Source organism: Opisthocomus hoazin, chromosome 9, assembly GCF_030867145.1.
Source record: "Opisthocomus hoazin isolate bOpiHoa1 chromosome 9, bOpiHoa1.hap1, whole genome shotgun sequence".
Lineage (NCBI taxonomy): Eukaryota > Metazoa > Chordata > Aves > Opisthocomiformes > Opisthocomidae > Opisthocomus > Opisthocomus hoazin.
This window is the reverse complement of record NC_134422.1, coordinates 22,079,351-22,099,718: the sequence shown is the minus strand read 5'-3', so window position 1 is coordinate 22,099,718 and position 20,368 is coordinate 22,079,351. Positions and strand designations below refer to the sequence as shown.

Genomic DNA, 20,368 nt, shown 5'->3' with positions numbered 1-20,368 from the left:
ATGGGGGAGGGAGAGGAGAAATAAAAATAATGCAGCTGTGCATGTTGTTAGACCAGCCTGAATACATCTGTCTCCTACTTCTCCAGTTCTGCAGCCAGCTAGTACCTGGCATAAATGAGAACAGCCTCAGGATCACATTGCCACAGCATTGTGTGTGCCTTCAATAGTCAACACCAGAGAATCACTTTAATGATGTTCTAACTTCTGCAGTAGTAGAACATAGAAACCTCAAAATATACTGTGTTTTCAACCGCCTTTGGCATCTTTGAGAACAAAATCATCGAGGTTTTTTTTTTTTATTTCTACTACATGTTTCTGTAGTTACCAGTAACAGCTAAAAAACTTCAGAATTTACTGTTTCTTATTCTTGCAAGCTAGGGACCAATATAAATTTGATTTACATTTTTCTTAACTCTATTAATTTTATTAACTTGTAGCATATTTCTATAATGTTTTTTCAAGTTTTTACCTCTGCAGTAGCAATCCCATTACCTATAAAGTTTATACAAGTTAGTATTTCAGACATTTATTTTAATAGGATTTAAAAAAAAAAATTAATGTACCTTTTTGACCATTTTTAATATCAATTACAGGAATATTGGCCCTACTTAAGATATTTGAATGTAAATTCTCTTACAGAAAGATTTCTGAGATGTTGGCCACTATTGCAGAGGTATTTTCATTCATCCTATTTTCCTATGTTCAGAAAAGCATGTGTGTCAAATAAAACTGGAATATGGGGTAATACTTACAAATTGCTTAGACATAAAATATTACCATTTGTCTTTAAGTGTTTGATTTTTCCACCTGCAAACTTGTCTAAATCTCAGGTTTTGTTTTGTAGTAAGCATTATTCCTCTTTTTCAAGACTGCAGTGGAGTTTTTATTCAGCATTTTTGTAATTTGGAGATTTCAGTAAACAGTGTCAATTACCAATTCAAGGAATACTCTTTTCAGTTTTATGCCATGGTATTAATTTATCATCCTAGTCCCATGAAGCACTTTGTTATAGGTGACGGAATGCAATTTACTGTAGCTTCATATTAAGTAGTTGGAGATTGGTGTTTATTGTTCCAAATCTCTTTGTTAATTTGTCTTTTGATTTCTGTGTACTGCTGCCTGTAATAATGTACCGAAAAAATAATAACTGTATTTTCCTCTACAATTACACAGACTTTTTGAGGGACTGCTAATGTATTTGTCCAGAAAATAGAATTACACTGTAGTGGATCTATAATTTTAGATACATTAATATCTTTTAGTTGTTTCTAATTAAATTCTCTTTATTTGCATAGCTATTTTTAAATTTTAACACAATGTTCCACAGTTATCCATATTCTTTAATTTCCTGATATAGTGAATCCCTATATAAGTGAATGGTCTGTTTAATGGTCTTTGTGAGGATGGTTCTGTCCTGATATACAGTGATGATGGTCCGGCGCAGAGGAACTGCATGCTTAGCACTGTGCAGAACTTTTTGTTCTAAACAAACCAATTTTATGACCATGTGCATTCTCTTCTGTTCCTCCCTTTCACTGCCACAGTACCCCTCACATGACAGTCTCCGGATGCCCTTGCCCCATTTTGCAAACAGCATCTTTGTCTTAGTGGGGTATCTGAAGGATGATTTTCTTGCACTATTGCTCCAGCTGAAGTGCTAGAGCTCAAATTTATTCTCAGAAAATGGTATTTCCTGCTGTGAAAAATTTATTGGAAGGTGTTATGATTAACATAAACTCCTTTTAATCAGGATAAACTTAATTTTCTTACTGTTTTATTGGGATATCTTCCGAGATAACCTAATAACAGTGAATGGCAAAGACAGCTGCTTAATAAGGATAGAATTAACATAAATGGCAATTACTGAGGTAGTGCCAAGAGGTGCTTAATTAGAGACTAATATATGCAACTATTACAGAAGTTGCCAAATGAAAACTAAAAGCAGAAGGTGGGGATTTTTTCTTTCTGATTAATGCAGTGTTCAATTAATGTCAGCCTTTTGTAACTATATGTATGTTCTTGGTGGGAGAAGGTATTCAGTTGGTTCATAGACCATTGTGTGGAGCACCTTGTTTAATAGCATTTATTCCATTTTTTTATTGGACATAATGTGTTGAAATCTGTCTATATTTAAGCAACTTTCTATCCTGTAACTACTTCAGTTTTACCTACTGGCTCTGATATTATATTCTATTTTTGAATAGGCTTCTCAGAAAAAGGTGACATAAGAAGTTATTTTTATGTTCTGATCTCATGCTCTAGACATGATGAAAAGAATAAAGCACTGCAGTGCCAAATTTCAAGAAATATGCAGTCATTACGTTTAGAAATGCCAATGATAAAGATTCCAAAGTCAGTGGCCTACTAAGTGACTATGCTTCATTTAGATAGTGGATTTTCCACTTGCTATCGAGTCCTGCACTAATCTAAAAGCCAGTAAGTCACAACACATAAAGTTTTAAATAGAGCAAAACTATTTACCAAATTACTGCTACCTTTTCTGCATATATTGAACTACCTTGGATTGGAAGAGGAATTTGCAGTCAGTATATTAAATAGATTGCCAAAACTACTATTAATGTTCAAAGTATTTAATCTGTTTTTAAAGGGTATCTTTAAGCGTGTTTAAAAAATGGACTCATCCCCATCGCCTCATGTCTTAACTACTTTTGTTACATGTGCTACCTAAAGGAAAGGTAGCTAACACCTAACTTTCATTTTATTTATGGTTGCTGCTAAAAGAATGCACGTGTAAGAAACTACAAAGAGGTGGAGAAGTAGTAGGCCCAAAGAAAACACATAGGTTGAAAGGAAAAGAATAAATCCATAAAAGGATCATGAGGGAGGAAATGAGTGGAGCGGTAGTATTAGTGTTTAGAAATAAAATCTGTTGCTTTAAAAATAGTTAAATAAAATCTCGATCCATCAATGCATTTCACTGTGATTATGACTTTAAATACTTGAGGGTTACTATTCAGATAATTGTTCTCAACAGCAATTCAAGTTATACTTAATGTCTAAGCGCTTTGCTGGACGGGCTCCTAACATTTACTATGGCCTACAAAAGCTGGATCTCAAATTCCAATTCAAAACAAGAGACTCCTTTCCTGGGGAGTACACAGAAATGATTTGAGAATAATTCTAGTGCTGAATGAGCTGATAATATCTCCTGTGAATCTCTCAATCTCAGTGAAATATAAAAAAATAAAAGATAAGGCATCATAGTCCTGGCCTGCCTGGAAAAAGCCTTTGGAAATGCTAGCATAAGACAAGCCTGTTTCTGATATATTCCTCATTTGTAATTAAAAGTATGATGGAAATCCATTCTGGTGCAATTTAGAGTCAGGGAGTGCATGGAATCATGTCTACCATCTGCTGGAATGCTGATGGTATTATTAAGATTGATGACAAACCCCCTAAAGTGACTATTACAGAGGAGTGCTAGTAACACCTGCTGCATAAACTTGATGAAGCCAGTAAGCACACTGTTGAGACAAAGCCACGATTCTTGGTTGATGCTCTGCAATGCACCACTTCACTAAGACAGAAATTCTCAAGAGGCTTTAAAAAACCCCCTGTGGCTGCTTGGAACCTGCTCATTCATTTTATCCTCAGACCAGCTCCAGAGATGCTTATACTTTTCATCTGTTACAGACAGTTTTAAAATAAGACAGTATTTTCATTTGGAGAAAGGGCATAAAATAACTCTGCTTGTATACATGGAACAGAGGCCCTGAAAAGAGCTTGTTGTCAATCTGAGCAAAAAGAAGATCTATTTGGAGAATTGCCATCTCAGAATGGGGCTCTACACTAAGAAAAAACATCGAGGGGCTAAGTTCTGCCTTTAAATGCCTATAGAGTTCATTCTTAATTGCCCAAACTCCCACTGATTTGCCATTTATCACCATAGCAAAATTAATATGGGGTCCCTGGTCTTACTGCTTAAAAAGCAATGGCTGAATTCTTTGAGCCAAGCCTGGAAATTCTTTCAGTTGTTAACAGTGTTTGGCATAAATTAAATTGAGCTGTTCAGACTCTGTCCCAAGGCAGCACTATCTGTTTTATGCAGCTCATTGTACTGTGTTGATTTGAAACTTTATAGCAGTTTTCACAGTGTGATAATGAATATTTGTGCTAAATCAGCAACTGGACAATGGATTAAACAGGTAACTATAGGACTCAGAGCAGCTGCAGAAACTTCCCTTCCTAAACCAACACTGTGCAATTCTGCATCTCCTATGGCAGTTTTAACGGACAAAATAGTTGTGTGTTCTAGAAGCACATAAGGAAACTGAGGCCACTGTTTAGTAACTAGACAGTGACCACGCATGTTGTAATGAGCTTTTTTCAAGCATGTGATGCTACAGTGATTGAGTAACATCGTTTAAAGTAGGCCAGGTACAATATCTGTAAAAAACTAAATCAAGATAAAGTTTACGAAAACTGCAAAATAAAAAATTTTATTTTTTTTATCACATACAAATCAAACAGAATTTACACTAAGTTGGTACTAGAAGTCTATATAAATCACTGGCAATAACATTACCAGCAAAACATGCAAAATAAGAAGTCCAGATCTGAGGCAGCTGTGTTTAATGTCACGTATATAAGAAAGAACAGCAACAAAAGCCTGGAGAGGGTACAGGCAGCATAGCTTTGTAATCAGCATCAACAGGCTACAATTTTCAGGCTTGGTTCAAGTCATGGAAACTGTCTTCTATATCCAGTGTGATTAGTAACCAAGAATAACTTCAGAGTCCTTTTTCCAAAACCATGACCTGTGGCAGCATAAAATGCTATCTCACCACATATTAAGATTAAGAGGCACAAATTAAGATTTGAAACAGTAAAAATTAAACACAGTAGCTTTCCTCTTCTATCTCCTCTTGCTTTTTTCACTTTTTTATTTACTTACATGTATCAAACATTTCAATCAAACATGATAACTGGTCCTTGCTCTTTATATCATAATTCCAAAGTAATTCAAAAACGTTTTACCACAAGATTTAAAAAAACTCTACTTTTGTAAATAATCCTACTCTGTTTTCACAAAATAAAGTTTTATTTAAAGCTTCTGCAATAAAATAAACCTTACAGTGGAAATTGAAGAGCAGATATTTTAGCAATGCTATTGCTAATTGCAGGTATGGGACAGGAAAAAAATGTTGTTTATTTGGGGTTTTGTGAAAGCATGTGTGGGCTTGGGTTTTTTGTTTGTTTAGTTCTTGTAAATTCACTTACAATATATGCTTTTCTTTGCACAGTCTCTTGCTGTAATTTACTTAGATTCAGAGGAGTATCAGTTTAGACCTCTTAACGTTCTTAAAATATCTCAGTGTGTGTCTCTGCTCTTAAGAAAACAAAATAATGATTATGAAAGTGATGGGTTTTAACATGATCATTTTTTGTCTAGTATTGCTGCCGACATTTACATCCTTTCTGTTGTCATTTTCCACAGTCATCTGCTATTTCATGATTTTTTGTAATTTTTTTAAATAGCTGGAAATTATTAGAGTATGTTGTGGTGTGAAACAGAAACAAAAGCACTAGCAGAGTGGGGAAGCAAATGAATTTACAAAATTACTAATATTTCTAATTCTTAGTAGGCACTCTATTTTAGCTGCACATTCTCACATACACCAGTCTTCTCCCTCGACCCTCCACTTTGTTTCCTTCCAAAATATTGCCTGGCTTCTAAGATTTAATAATTTTCCAGTAAAACTGAGCATGCTAGTATCCAGCCTCCACTGATATCACTTTTAGAAGCAGGACAGAAGCACCATTTTGCTTCAGTTGTTCAAGCAACTAAGGCAGATCCCTCTGTTGCAGTCAAGAGGCTTAGTCTAACTAAAGACAGTATCTCCCTTAGTAAATTTTAAAGTCTTAAATGTATTTATTTCCATTAAATATATACTAATTTAAAAAACTTAGACAAATAGTGTACTCTCTGTATTGCTTCCAAAACTACAGTAAGCAATATGTGTTCAAGTGCTCATAATTTTTCATTTATTCGGTAATAATACAGGGCACATCAAGTGAACCTTCTAAGAGGTTTGCTCTGCGCATCACCAGAGACATAAATGCTGGGAAGTTTTGGTGAAGTCTGCAGCACTCCTGAATTTAAAATCCCTTGTAAACTTTTTCTCAGTGAGCTAAATTAAGATTTACCCTCTGCTTTTTTCTTATTTTCTAATACAGTGCTTATACGGGCTCAACTAATTATCTTAAGCAAAGGCTTTTTTACCTAATATTTATTGTATGTTTTTAAATTAGTTTTTTCCCCGACAATATTACTATCTATAAAAGCTAGTAAAATGATATATTATCAGCATTCCATATTTTTAAGAAATAGCATTTTGTTTGGTCAGATATGGGCTGATGTTTGAAAAAGAGTAATAAGAGAAAATGAAACATATTCTACATTGGAAGAATAATAATGAGCGTATAAAGAGGGTATTATTTAAGAGATGTAGCCACAGAGAAATCAAAATGAGCTATAAATTACTGTAAATGACAGAGATTCTGAGGCAGTAGGCATAACTAGGGAGATTCTTGAAACTGGTATTACTAGACCATTTTCATGCCCATAGTCCAGCAATGATATTTATTATTTATGACAGAACTTCATATAAACAGCTTCAGAGAAAGACAATGCATAGCTTGAACACTCCTGGGTATACAAAGTTCACGAACTGCCTAATCCTGAGTAACATCTGCTATTCCAATGTTATTAATCAAGTCTTACAGCTGAAACAAACGTACCATCACACCATGACACAGAAGAGTGAAAAAAGAAACAGGGTTAAAGTGTGGCAATTGTGTTTTCTTTTCATTTTTTTTTTCCATTTGCTGAATGCCTAGAGATTGCTCAGCTGTGAGATAACATGCCATGTTACTTTAAATCTAGGCAGCAAACATCTATAAAAGGATCCTATCTTTCCAGAACTTTTTTTGAAGGAGACAACAGAACAAAAAGAAGAGCTGACAAAAGGGAGAAGACACAGAGCTAAGGGAGCACAAACAGAAGCTCATAGGAGAGATCTCGTTTATGAAAAGGATCCCTGAAGGATCTCTTCTATTAAGAGAGGTGATGTTGTAAAGTGTACTTAGCAGATCATTTGTACCTGCTGTACTATAACGGCCTACATAGGCATCTGCCCATATACTGGTACTACCTATGCCTTGGACAGATAAAGGTGGAAAGTATTCTGTGCTATACTTCTCTTTCAAAACCCAGGAACTGTTCTGCTTTCATGAAGATTCAGAACAGTAGCATGAAACTCCTGAGTATGGTTATTTTGGACCCATTTACTTCAACCTTGTGACAACAACTTGAGAAAGCATGGTGAGTCCATTTTTCTTTTTGTCAGAGAATAACAGAATTGTTAACAGTTTGTTCTCACAAACTTATACAGGTTGGAGGAAACATAACAGAAATAGACATGTTGGGGGTTTCATTTTACATATTTAATAGCCTATTGACACAGTATGTTTTGGTGCAGGTGCTTATTTGATTGTTAAGTTAAAATAGTTCATTTGACATATTACACATTGTACTCTGCAACAGCAAGTAAGGTCTCTTTCACTCCTGTTTGATTTATGGATCTGCTCTCCCCTGCCTACCACCACCTGTGGATTTCTCAAACTTTATGTTGCAAGCTTATTTCCTTCCTAATCAACTTAGTTTAACCCAGATGTCATGTTTCCCTCGAAGTGCTGTTTCCCAAGACATGGTAGGAATGGATGCATTTACTTCCCATCTTTCCACATCACTTTCATGCTTCAAGAATTGATTAAGATGCCACAGACTGGTAAATTATTCCAAATACCAGCAGACAGAATGACAGTGAAAATGTTGTAAGATTTGTTGCTTCCTGCCACAAGTAACAATTACTTAAGAAGAAGTTACTTAGGATAAGAAATGTTGTCTATAAAATATTGGAAACTAAAATTAAAAGAAATGTGGGGATGAAGTTAAAGAACATGTTATAAATTAAATGTACTTTTCCAAATGTCATTTTCTGGAACGTGGAAAGGAGCTGTGCCTTTCCAAGTGCTTTATGGTCAGTTTCCCACAGAGGTTATCAAGCTCTGATGCTGCCGGCTAATAGGTTGGAAACCATACAACAAAAATAGACTTGGGTAAAGTGAGGTATTTACTGGCTTACGTGTCTGGAAAGACAAGAGGTAATTTTTTTGATGACCCAGAACACACAATTCTTCACCCTCAAGATCAAACTGTACAAAACTCAATGGACATCACATAGAACTTCTCTCTAAGTTAAAAGGTTTCAACTTTATTGATCTCTGCAGATTTTAAAATGTTAAAGGTTATTTCTACAACGTCCAATTTCTGGATCATTTCTAAGCGATCATATCTTTAAAGAAGAACCCTTTCATGACTTTTTTTCGTGTGTGTACTTTTCTAAGACGGCCCAAGGGACATTTTCCTCATGTCTTTGTTCTCTTGGTGTGCTTGCTTAATAGCACACAGTCAAATTAGAGACAGCATCTGCATATGGATGGCAGAGCTTCTCTACTTTTCTCTGCCTGCTGGAGACTTGACCCAAAGACTAGTCAGTCTGCTATAAGCCTGAACTTATGAGAAGGTAATTTCTGCTAAATCAGACCCTAAAGAAATATTAAAAATAATCAAATCTCTTATCTGTTCAGAATAAAATTAACAACTTAAAAAAATGAATTTAGTCAGGTTCTTTCAAAATCTAATTTCTTCTTGTAACAATTGCAGCTTACAGTGCACTGTGAAAAGTGAAAAAAAAACACCAAGCCCAAAAAATCTCACTCCCCTAAATCCTCCCAAAAAACAAGGACGTAGAACAAAATGAGACAATATTGTATTTCTTTCCATACACCTTAGTCTTCTTTCACTGGTGCCATTTTCAAAATTGCATATAGAAACATACATAGACACTTCTATTCTACTACTACAAATAGCCTTATATTACAGTATTAGCACTCTGAAAGAAAAACCCAACCTGATGCTTTTAGTTCTTTCAGTTTTCCTGAAGTGAATGAGGTTCTCCTCTGTTTACTCCATTTCTAAAATACAGGCTCAGCTGTAGAACTTCAGTTAGCACAAAACAGTATTTCTCTTTTACTCCACTGGTCTTTACTGAAAGAACTAAAGGCAAAACGTCATCATATCTGCAGTGATACAGGCAGAAGTCCTGAAAATATCTCAAAAACTGTCAGAAGCCCTCTATTACTAAAAAGTGTTTTTAGCTATGCACTTTTCTCACTTCCTAGACTTTTACAATACCTATTAAACTGCTGTGTGTATATGCAGCTTTTTAGGGATATCTGTTACCATGTAATGGTGGAACTATGATTGTGTTCAACAGCATAAAAAAAAATTTTGGACTTGATCTTGTACAGAAAATGTGCTTTGTGTTTTCTGAATGCTTCCCTGTTCCAGAAAGAACTCTCAGATTTTTAGACTGCCTTCCTAGGAAAGTCAGTCATCCTAGGAAGTAGCATTTGATGCACTTTCCAGATAGTTTTTTCTGTTAGCTAACTGTACTCCATTAAAGATTCAACTCATCATAACAGATGAAAAGTGCTTCTTTAAATTAAAAATACAACAGCCAAAAAAACAGGAAGAAGTCTTTTTAAGAGTGGGGCAGAAAGAACGCAGGGAATAGAGCCAGACAATAATCAGATAAAAATAAGACCCTCACCTGAAATCATTGCAATTTGTTGTCTTCAACAAATCCTAAATATAAGCCATCCTCATCCACAGCACATGATACATATGAGTCTTTGTGTATTCGGAATAAGCAGTAAGCAACAAGAACATTGCGAAGCAAGAAATGTGTCTATTAAATCTCAGCACAAAGGAGACTTCCTTTGGATAGTTTAGTTGAGAGCATATGGCTGTAGTCCATCCCATCCTGTTCCTTATAAAAATGCAGCCTGCTCAACAATACTTTGTATGTTAATGAGATTAAACCCAAATTTAATTTCTTATAAGGAACTGGTGACACAAAAGTTTCAATTTTCCAACTGATCTGCCCTACTTTTTTTCTAGAAAGCTTTCTCATTGCCATAGCTCTACTGCTAACATCCCTCACTGTGAGGAGTGGATCATTCTACCCTTTGAAGGTGAGATCCTATTACAGATTGTTTCCTCTGCTGTACACACCTCCAAATAAAGCACAAAAAGTAGTAAAGCTGAATGAGGGCAGAAGAATAAGAGTTCTTGAGCATCTGTTAAAGGAAAATATTATAAGCTGTTATTTTGAAAACATTCAAATATTTGGCCTAAACATACTTATTTAATAATTAGGCAACTAGTGAAACTAGTGGCACAGGCCACTAGAGAAACTAGTTAACAGAGGCATAGTGAAGAAGGTCTGAGATATTGAGTTGTCACAAGTGTGAATCGTTTGTGCTGATTTCAAATCCAGTTTTGCATAACACCTGAGGAAGGCAGGTGTGCTCTCCAGAAAATATTTATTTCTGAGTGTATATACAATGAAAGTATAACAGTGTAATTAACACAGGGCAAGTGGCTCAGAAGAACAGAATAACTGCAGGTGATACGTAGAGATGGAATGTGAATCACTGGCAATTCACTGATTAAACAGGAAGGAACAGCAGTACTTTATAGAGAGTTTTATATATACGTATGTGTGTATATGTATATATACACTGTACTGCAATAGTTTGTGAGCTTTGGAAAGCTTCATTCCCACCATTGGAACAGCTGCTTTCCCTGGCATCAAACTGTGTAGAGATCAGTGAGAACTCTGAGAACATGCCCAGTTTCTAGAAAGGCAAAAATTTAATACATCTTCCAAACTGTGAAAAGCCAGTCCAGTTCAGAGATGAGTTAAATAAGAAGAACTAAAGTGAGAGAAGGATTGTTTCTCCTGTAAAGAGCTGATATATTTATTGAGAAAGTAAAAGCAGAGAAGAAAAGTTTCCCTTTAAGGAAAAAAAAAGTGTGAATTTTTACCAAAATGTGTTCCTCATGATCTACAATTCAAGTCCCATAGACGAGGTGGCATTTCCTTGTTGTGGTATCTTTTGCTGTTAGAAAAAATTTAATGAAAACAAATGGGAGGAATGCATTGTGTAACAAAAAGAATGAGCGAAGAAAGAGTTGAAGACAAAATCTAGAGGGCTGACTATAGAGCTATCTCTTCAATATCAGGCTTTTCAGCAAGGGTAAGTATTTGGCCATCCCGTGCATTCCTCACTATTTGCTTTCATTTATCCATAACAAAAATAAAAATGATACAAGTGCTAACAGGGTGCAAAACCGGCCTACAGTTGTTGTGGGGTTTCCGTTCTTTTCTGCATTACATGGTTTTGCGAAAATAATATAAGTGTTTCCAAGAATGTTAAGGGAAAAAAGATGTTGCTTGTTTAAACAATTTTAATGAAGGTCTAACCTTTTACAGTAAACGTCTGTTCCCTTCATTTACTTTCTGGCAGCAGTTTGTGTGTTTTTTGCAAAGGACACAGTTTAATGAACATATACCAGATTATTTAAATGAATGGTTTTAATGAGTTCTTTGAATAGGTTTCTCTAAAAAATAAGCATGAAATTACTTTTTCAGTTGGGATGCTTTAATATAGTTTAAGAAAAACGTACATAATCACTTCCCAGCAAACATAGGCCTTAGTTGCTTTAACATTCCAGTGCCTTTGAGGGCTAACAAACTAAAGTAGTTGTTTCATGGGGGTGATAAATCAGTACAGAAAATTGATGTTTTAATATTGTATTACTTCCTAAGAGATAGCCTTTTCCTGTAGGAAAGGGGAAAAGACTTTTTATTTTATCAGAACGGAACATCAGTTTATTTCTAAATAACGGAAAGATATAGACAGGCCTGATACTGTAGGCTTTCATTAAAGGGCTCCAGCAGCAGACAATAATTAACTAATTAATAATCTTAAAAAGGAAATACTTCCAAGTTCCACTTGGATAATTTCAGGCAAAAGTAATTTGACTTCACCAAGTGATTTAGCTTCAAAATTATTAAACCTAGTCCCTGACTCTATTTACTCTTTTTTGTGTTCTCTTATTGCAGCGTGAAGTGTTAATTCCATTCAAACAATTAGGATTGGGCACTGTTCACGATGTAGCCACTAGGAAGAAAAATATGCCAAAAGTCTAAATATATCTGCAGCTTCCTAGAAGAATGTCTTTCACTTTTGAACCAGCAGAGGGTGCCTTATATGATTGATCTAATTGTTTAGAAGTCACTTCATGGTTTAACATTATTTAATTGCCCTGATTTTTCTCTATTCATTTTGTACATATACAAATAACATCACTGCAATGGAAAAGCAACCTGAATGAGAGGTTGTAGAATTTTTAATCAGTGGTATTTTGCCTTCTTAGAATAAAATCTATTTTTCCTATGCCATAATGTAGTAAGATGGACTCTAGTCTTGAAAGTCTGATTAGTCAAGAGATAGTCCATTCAAGCAGGGTTACAACAATTTGCAGTCTTTTTTTGAGCGTGAGGCTAATGATGACATGCCTTGATGCACAAAGTAACTGTAATATAGTTAGGTGATACTAAGCCTTAAAAGACATTTTGTTTAAATTTTAAAAATTGTACTGTGATTTCTATGGCTTTGACTTAGTTTTACGTATGGCCATTTCTAACCTTCTCTATCGATTCTGGGTGAAACCGCTACAAAAATGCAAGCAAAATGCCTCAGCTCATTCCCCATCCTTCCCTTCTCTGCCCATGGAAATGTCCTATGGCTGAAAGAGATCAAAGCTTAAGCAATCAGTTTGCGAAAACCTTTGCATAGCCTTGCAATATATACCAATTACTTGATAGGACTGTAGTCCAAATGTATTTTCTGAAGGCATACTAAATTTCTATTGGTTTTCATGACAAGTATCTTATCTTGTGGTGTAATATTTAACTACTAAAATACTTAACATATATCAATATTAATAACTGCCTTTGTCATCTCTAACATCTGCGGTCCTTATCATTAACCAGAGACACATCAAATACTTAATATGCACCTTTACATACCTTCAGTATATCAGTTTGAAACAGGATACAAAATCCAGGCTTTATACATGCAAAGCCTGCGATTGTTGTGGATCATATTTTTCTCATATGATATTTTTGTTTCATATTTATTCACCATTACCAGTGGAGGAATCAGTAATTTCTACATTTATTTTTGTGCCATTAGATCTTAGGCATAGGCGTTGATGCCATTGTTGGCACCAGCATCTATTTGGCTCCAAATTTTCATATTACTGAAATAATCTGTCCTTTCATAGAACTCCTGTGCTTATGGTGTTCACACATTTTTTTGAAACCTTGTCGTTCCTGTTTTTGGTCTGTGTTGCCAAGATTTGTAAGTGGATGGCCTGAGTATAAGTATCCACACTTCTTCAGCATCAGAAACCCTTGGTATGAATGCCTACATTTTTTGTAGACTCACTTTCAAATTTTTGTTTTTAAGTAAAGATGTTGAATTAATGCTTAGATTGTGAAAGTCTTCTATGATGCAGGTTCCATTTTTCTACATTTCATATTGATTGTTTCTTGGAAACCTCAAGATGTTTTACAATGCTGGGGAAATAAATCCTCAAAGGCAATATGGATCTTATTTCCTAAGACAGCTACTTGAACAGGATAACAGAATTCAAGCTTTTCCACTTGAATTCTGAATACAGGGCCTGTTCCTCATGTTGTTGCTCCCCTTGTTACTTCACAGTCTATAAGCACCGTCTGCTATTCAGCGCTCTCTGCAAGATACTGTTCTTGACAGTTGCAATTCCTGCTTGAGTTTCAGTGACTTAACAAGAAGGAATGTTCTGTACAGAGTACACCTCTTTTTCCACTTCTGGCTGGCCAGAGAAAAAAAATGATTTTAACTAGAGGTCTACTCATATAGATTTCGTATGCAGCACTCCTGGCAAACAAATGATAAGATAGAGGAAAGTAACATTTCCTTGACTCTTTCTCCCCACCTTCCACTCTTTTTACTAAGCCTTTGCTTTCCTTTTGCATCTGAAATGATAAATTTTCTCTTGGAGGAACACCGAGCAAAAAGAGATCTACTTGGAAATGATTTCTATAAAGAGTATTAGTGAAATAGCAATACTAATGGTCAGATTCTAAGCTGCACAGGAATTCAAAGCATTTGCAGGTGGAGTAGTGGCAAATATTATAAAGAAACCCTAACAAAGTAATATTTAATTGATGTAACAGTTCTGAGACTGGGAGTAAGGAATTGTTTTACTATCTTGGTAATTATTGCTTAAAGGTCTGCAGTCCTGTCAAGTGAAGAATGCTGTTCAAGTCCAAAAAATTATTTTTTCTCACTCAGTAAGGAGCAGTTCATATCAATAAGATTAAAAAAGAACCAATTTGAATGATCATGTCTGCAATACTGAAGGTACTGCTTCATAGCAAAAAAAGTTTATTTTGCTATTATTAAAAAATGACTTAAGTTAGATCAACCAAAAAGATCTCCACCTTAAAATCATTTGAGTATGCCACTCGGCAGCAGTCTATGACTCTTTTATATGGTCTTTAAAGTGCTCAATAATCCCATAAAGTTTTAACTTTTATTTTATTGTTATTTGCTACTTTTTGTGCTATGTGTCTTAAGTCAGTGAAAAGATCTTTCATGAATCACATGAATTTTTATTTTACCGCTCCCATAAAAAAGCTTTCTAATATCTTTTAATAGCACAATTTTGTGTGTGAATTGTACTACAGTCAGCATGCATTATTCTGAACTCTAGTTTCTGGACCAGAAAGCCATGTTTAAATCACTCTGGGAATTAAAATTAAATGGGTAAATGATTGACTACATGGAGTGGTAGGGTTATCCTACACCAGTTAGAAGGTAGTAGAACACCAAGTTATGACATCAAGTTTTGATTGAGAAGCAGGGTAAAAATTATTCAAAAGGGAATTTTTGTTGTTGTTCTGTTTTGTTTTGTTTTTAACCTGGTAGTGGAACAAGAAGCGAGAAATTACAATGTGGAAGGTATGTAGTGTTCCATCAGCAACCAAAACCTGCATGGACATTTTAGTTTTCGTGCAGAAGGGCTAGAGCACTCTGAAAGAGTTTTTAGCCACAAAAACAAATGAAGTTGCCCTAATTAAGATTACTAATAAACTTTTCACTATCCTGTACTTCTCTGAAGCATTTTTTTTAAGCTTCAAAAAAGTCTAGCTTCTCCCCAAATAGTTCAAAGAAAGCACAGACATTTCTCAGACAAAAATCTGAGGACAAATAAAGGTTGCAGTTTGTCCAGGCGTGTCACGTTACAGTGAAAGCCAACGGGTGAAGTGACAGCAGGTTCTCAGTTGAAAGGGAATCAATACTGTTCTACAAATAAGAATAAATTGCTTCAGAAAGTTTTAGAGTATTTGCAAATAGTTTCATTTGGGACTTCTTCTCCGAGACCGTAATATCCTGTTTTTCTCCTCCCCCTTAAAAGCACCGGCCAAGCACAAATGCACACTAACTTACCTGACAGGTTGGCAGATAGCGCCAGCAGCCATTAAAATGATCCAAACCAATAAGGTTATGGAATAAGGAAAGCTATAGAACATTTAATATTAACATACTAATCCAAATTGTCCGCAGGACATCCCTGGGAGCTGTGGCCGGCACAGCCCATCCCCGGCAGGGCACAGGAGAGGGGAGGTGTGAGACTGGGGAAGCCGCCCTGGGGCCCATCTCCATTCCCTCAAGGTGCCCGCTCAGCCTAGGCACTTACCTTCTTGCCAACCAGGGCCTCGAAGTGGCTTCGCAGCTCCTCCACAGTGATGGGGAAGTGCTCGATCTGCTGAGGGCTGCCCACAGTCTCCTCCTGGAACACATCTGCCCTCCCGCTGTCTGCCGGTACTTTCTCCATGGTGCTGCTGCAGCTGATCTTACCCAGCACCAGGGACTGTGGGCCTGGCGAGCACCAGAGTATCGGGCCAGGTCTCGTAGCATTGGTGGACTCCCATCTCTGCTTGAGGAGCTCCACAGAGCCCTTCTGCAGGGGAAAGTCTGCCAGCTCCAGCATGCCCTGCCAATGCAACATGTACCTGGGGTCAGAGACAGCCAGCACTGTGCCGGTAGAGGCCACCATGGGGCGGCTAGAGAGCCCTTGAGGGTCGTGGGACAGGCCAGGGCACAGACTGGTGGCATGGACAGAAGCCACTTCCCAATAGAAAGTGAGATCCTGTAAGACCAGATCCAGTTAAGTGTCAGTGACAGGGTTCAGCGTGTTCATACAGCAGGAATATGTTAATTAAATAGTGAATTAAGGTTCAGATATTTTATTCTTAAGCAGGAATATGTTAATTAAATAGTGAACTAAGGTTCAGATGTTTTATTCTTAAGCTTGCCAGCAGATTTGCTGTCTATCATGAATGGAAAAGCAGCAAGCACATAATTAGGGAGAGTTTCAAACAAAGTGGGGCTAATGAATGAGTGCCTGGTAATCAGTGTGTGCTACACTGAAAGGTGTTGTGACAGGTGACTGCTGGTTTCTTTTAGATTTGATACAGCTGTCAGTGTTGTAGAGTGAGACACAGCATTTTAATGCAGCCAGGAGACAGAAGGGCTACTGCATTAGCTGTGAGAGTACTTGGGTAGTTTGGAAACACATCCCAGTACAGTAGTCCTAATTTCACCATAACTCTTCTGGCAGGTAAATTACTAAGTGCTGATATCAAATCTTTCTGATCAGTTGACTGTGTTCTCACAAAGGCTTATTCCATCTTTCTTACAGTATGCCTGGGAGGGAAAATTGCCATTCTATCATTTTGCACCAGTTGCTGAAGTCTGCTACCCATTTCCTGAAATCGGCTCTCATGAGGTTTGATTTTGAGGTTTTTCTGCCCTGTAGCAAATATGCAAAGGTAAGTTTTCATCTGTCATTCAAAATTACTGAAGTCATTAAGTAGAAAGAATATGCATTTAAAACAGTAAAGAGAAATAAACGCTAACAAGAACTGAGACCCAGCTACTAGCTAAAATCTCCATGTATTGGCCTCTCCCTTCTTGGCAAAAAAACGTTCATGTGTTGAAGTGTCCTTTAACTCTCTGCTTTGCTTGAGCTCAAATTTGCATTGTTGGGAGCTGGGCTTGGGGTTTTTTTGAGTCAATTTTAAACCAGAATTAGTGTGGTCTGTAATATTTTGCTCTGGAGGAAAAAACACAGAAGAAGCACTAGGTATGTGATGTACTCCAAGAATATTTTTAAAAGGAATCTCAAGGTCCACCTTCCTCACCCTCTCTGCAGCCGGAAATTGGCCCAAGACTTGCCTCTCCTTTAGCTTTTCGGCAGCACTCCATTGTGACTATAGTTAACAGTCCTCCTAGTTCCCCTTGACTGATGCAAGCTGTCTCCCATGACTCTCCCCTTCCTGCAAGCCAGGGAGTAACACGCTTCCTTCCCCTACTACAGGAGCCTGTTGTTCTAAGCTGTCTGGTTCTAGCAAAGATCCAAAATGGGTCTGACTTTTAACCCAAAATGAAGAACAGCTGTTAAATTCACCAGTCACAAGAATGTTCAGCTGAACTTGCAGCTGTATGTTAGAAATACTCCTGATTTACACTGCATCTAAGGATTGACCTTTAAACTGTGAAGCAGGCTTTTCCTAATTTAGGTGAGTGTGCTTATGCAATATCCACATTCTCCTGTGTTTTGCTTCATTGCTAGTGAGTCCTGTTGTTGGTTTCAGTGGTTTTCAGGGTAGGTGGTATGCCATCGTTCAGAAATAATCCAGAGTTCACCTCCTTCTCCCTTGCAGCTCTCAAAATAGATTTAGTTAAGAACGGTAGTTTTCTTTTACCCTTCTCTAATGTGGGACCTATGGCTGCTAGACAGCAGATAAAAAAAATATATTTGCTTTGTTTACATGCATGAATTGGCTTGTTCAAGGTGAAGTTGTGTGGAGATTCAATGGTTTATAAAGTTGGTGATTCACTGCACTTCCCCTTACCCTAAAAGAGAGATTTCATTGTAACATCTGCATTTGTGTCAGGAACAAATTTGAATGTAGGCCTAAACCTGGCTTTAAGCCACTTCCTAAAGATATATTTTAATGAAAGTGTCTCTCTGAAACCTGGGGGGGAGAAAACACACAAAAACCACAAACCAGAATCTGGTGTGTCCTAGAGGTCACCTGAGGTTTTCACATTTTATTACTGCTATCTCCAAAACTGATCTCTGATCTTCTAATTTCCTTCCTTACCTGTTCATGGTAGTTTAAATCACTGTGGAACGCGATTTATGGGAATTTGTGGGATTATTATGGAATTTATGGAATGTGACTAATGGGAATTTATTTCAAATAAAATATTTGATTAGTACTCAATAACTAAAATTGTTGGTTATTTTAATTGTTTCCTGAGCTTTGTAGATCCTTAGCATTTATGAAAATGTAGGACAAAATAGAGGAAATAAGAAAAGCGCAAATTTGGACTTTGACCTAAATCACGATTATCATTTCATACTAGCTCTGCTGACTGTAGTGTTTAACTTTTACTGTCCACCTGTAGAATTATCTTATTTAAGTGAAGGGGAGAACAGATGTTGTTGCTCTTATCAAGTATCTTTGTTTTTTTTCTTTTGTGTTCGCTATTTTTAGCTCTCAGCTATCTGGCTGTATTTGTCCTCTAGCCTATTCATTTCTCCCCTAAGCTTATCTTGATTTATTCTCTCATAGTGACAACTAACTTATTACACTATCCAATTTGCTGAAATTTCAGGGAAATTCACATCTGTGGGTCTGTGACTATCCTCTTCCCACGAGCTGCAGAAGAGGAGCCCGCCTGTGTACGGGACTTGTGGCAAGGCAGAACTGGCTCTGTTACACTCATGTTTTCAGTCTCATTATATCAAACCCTTTCTCATAACAGTCAAATAACAGCCCACAAAAATGAACAACTTATTTAAAAAAAAAATCAGTGTGATAAGATAAAGGTTTCAGCCAGGTTAAAGCTCTGCAGGGAGCACTGGCCTCTCATTTTCCTTGGTTTGGGAGACTCACTCATGTGGCCAAGTGATGTGTTGGAGAGAGGAAGATTGCAGTACCAAACAAATGAAGTTAACTAATGAGCAGTCTGGCAGAAATTGATGGTGGAATTTTTGTGAAGGAACTACCAAAATGCTATATGCACTCCATTGTTTTATGAGGCCAGTGGTAGTACAGCATTCAAACACTGCAATCAAGCTGTAGATTTTACTTTTTTCATGTTTCTTCTCTGGGATCTTTTGGATCTCTCTCCCACTGATTTTATAAGAGGCCTATAGTAATTCTTCATTGCGTGTGATAAATATGATAAATATGTACTTTTCCTGAGAAAAAAACTATAGGAAGTCCTGTAGATTTTGTAGACCCATGAACTGCAGATATCCAGTAAATTTCAGGGGTTTTTTTTAAACCTGAAGTTGTTGATAAATCTGTCCTCACAGTACAATCAATGAAATTGCGATTTTCTTCTTGTACTGTAAATGAGATAGGCCCTCTTCTACTGTTCACAGAGTGTTTATTCAACTGGTAGGTGAATATATTCGTGCAAGTAATTAAAAGAGCTGTTGAGAAAACCTGCATCAGTTCTGCTGTGTATTCCTTTGCCAAAATGACTACCTGTATTTTCATCATATTCTTGTTACCTTACATGTTTCTTACATGTAAACTCTTTAGTTTGTTCATTAACAAACAAGTAAATAGAAATTGTAAAAAGAGTAGACTAATGCAGTTTATTTGTAGAACTATTTGTGAATAGTGTCAGTATGTTCATTCAGCTGTATCCCTGTGGGATGATATAATCCTGCATATTGTACTGGTGAGTCCTCTCTTGACAGTAGAAAACAGTCTGCTGTCAAACAGCTGCCATTTGCCATTGCGTATTGAGCTGCATTTCCTTCTCAATTAAAAAAAAATAAAACAAACCAAAAGAACCCCAAAAAAAACAAAACCCCAAACAAAGATGTTTTGAGCATAGGTTTTGAGAAGTCCTTTCTATGATCTCCCATACTACTTCATCCAGCTCTTTCCTCTGACAGTTCCCCTTCTGTCCCACCCTGGACATCTGATTCCAGTTCATCTGCACTGTCAGGAATCCCTGGTATGAGGATCCATAGGTCATCTTGGGATAAATTATGAGAGAAGGACCAACACGTTGCAAATGAACGCTGTATCTTGTTCAACCCAATGTGTTTTCCGAACCACTGAATAAAACCCCCCAGGATCCAGAGGAGGCTACAGAACAAAAAGCAGCTGACCCTTAGTTTATGGCAATGCTGGGAAGGGAAGCAGGGGGATGAAAGAGAGGACCAGTAGCTGCCTAAGTTCTCCTCTAAATCTAGTCAATAATAGAATAAAATAGTTCAGTT

At 36.7% G+C, this 20,368-nt stretch overlaps 1 protein-coding gene across 1 annotated transcript in view; it reads right to left on the bottom strand.

The window, feature by feature from the left end:
- The window catches only part of XIRP2 (xin actin binding repeat containing 2), a 53,617-nt gene extending 37,509 nt beyond the window's left edge, over positions 1–16,108 (bottom strand). Inside the window, exon 1 of the mRNA XM_075431058.1 lies at positions 15,749–16,108. Within this exon, the coding sequence (XP_075287173.1) occupies positions 15,749–16,108 (360 nt within the window). The remainder of the gene's footprint in view (positions 1–15,748) is intronic.
- Between the last annotated feature and the right edge of the window lie 4,260 nt (positions 16,109–20,368).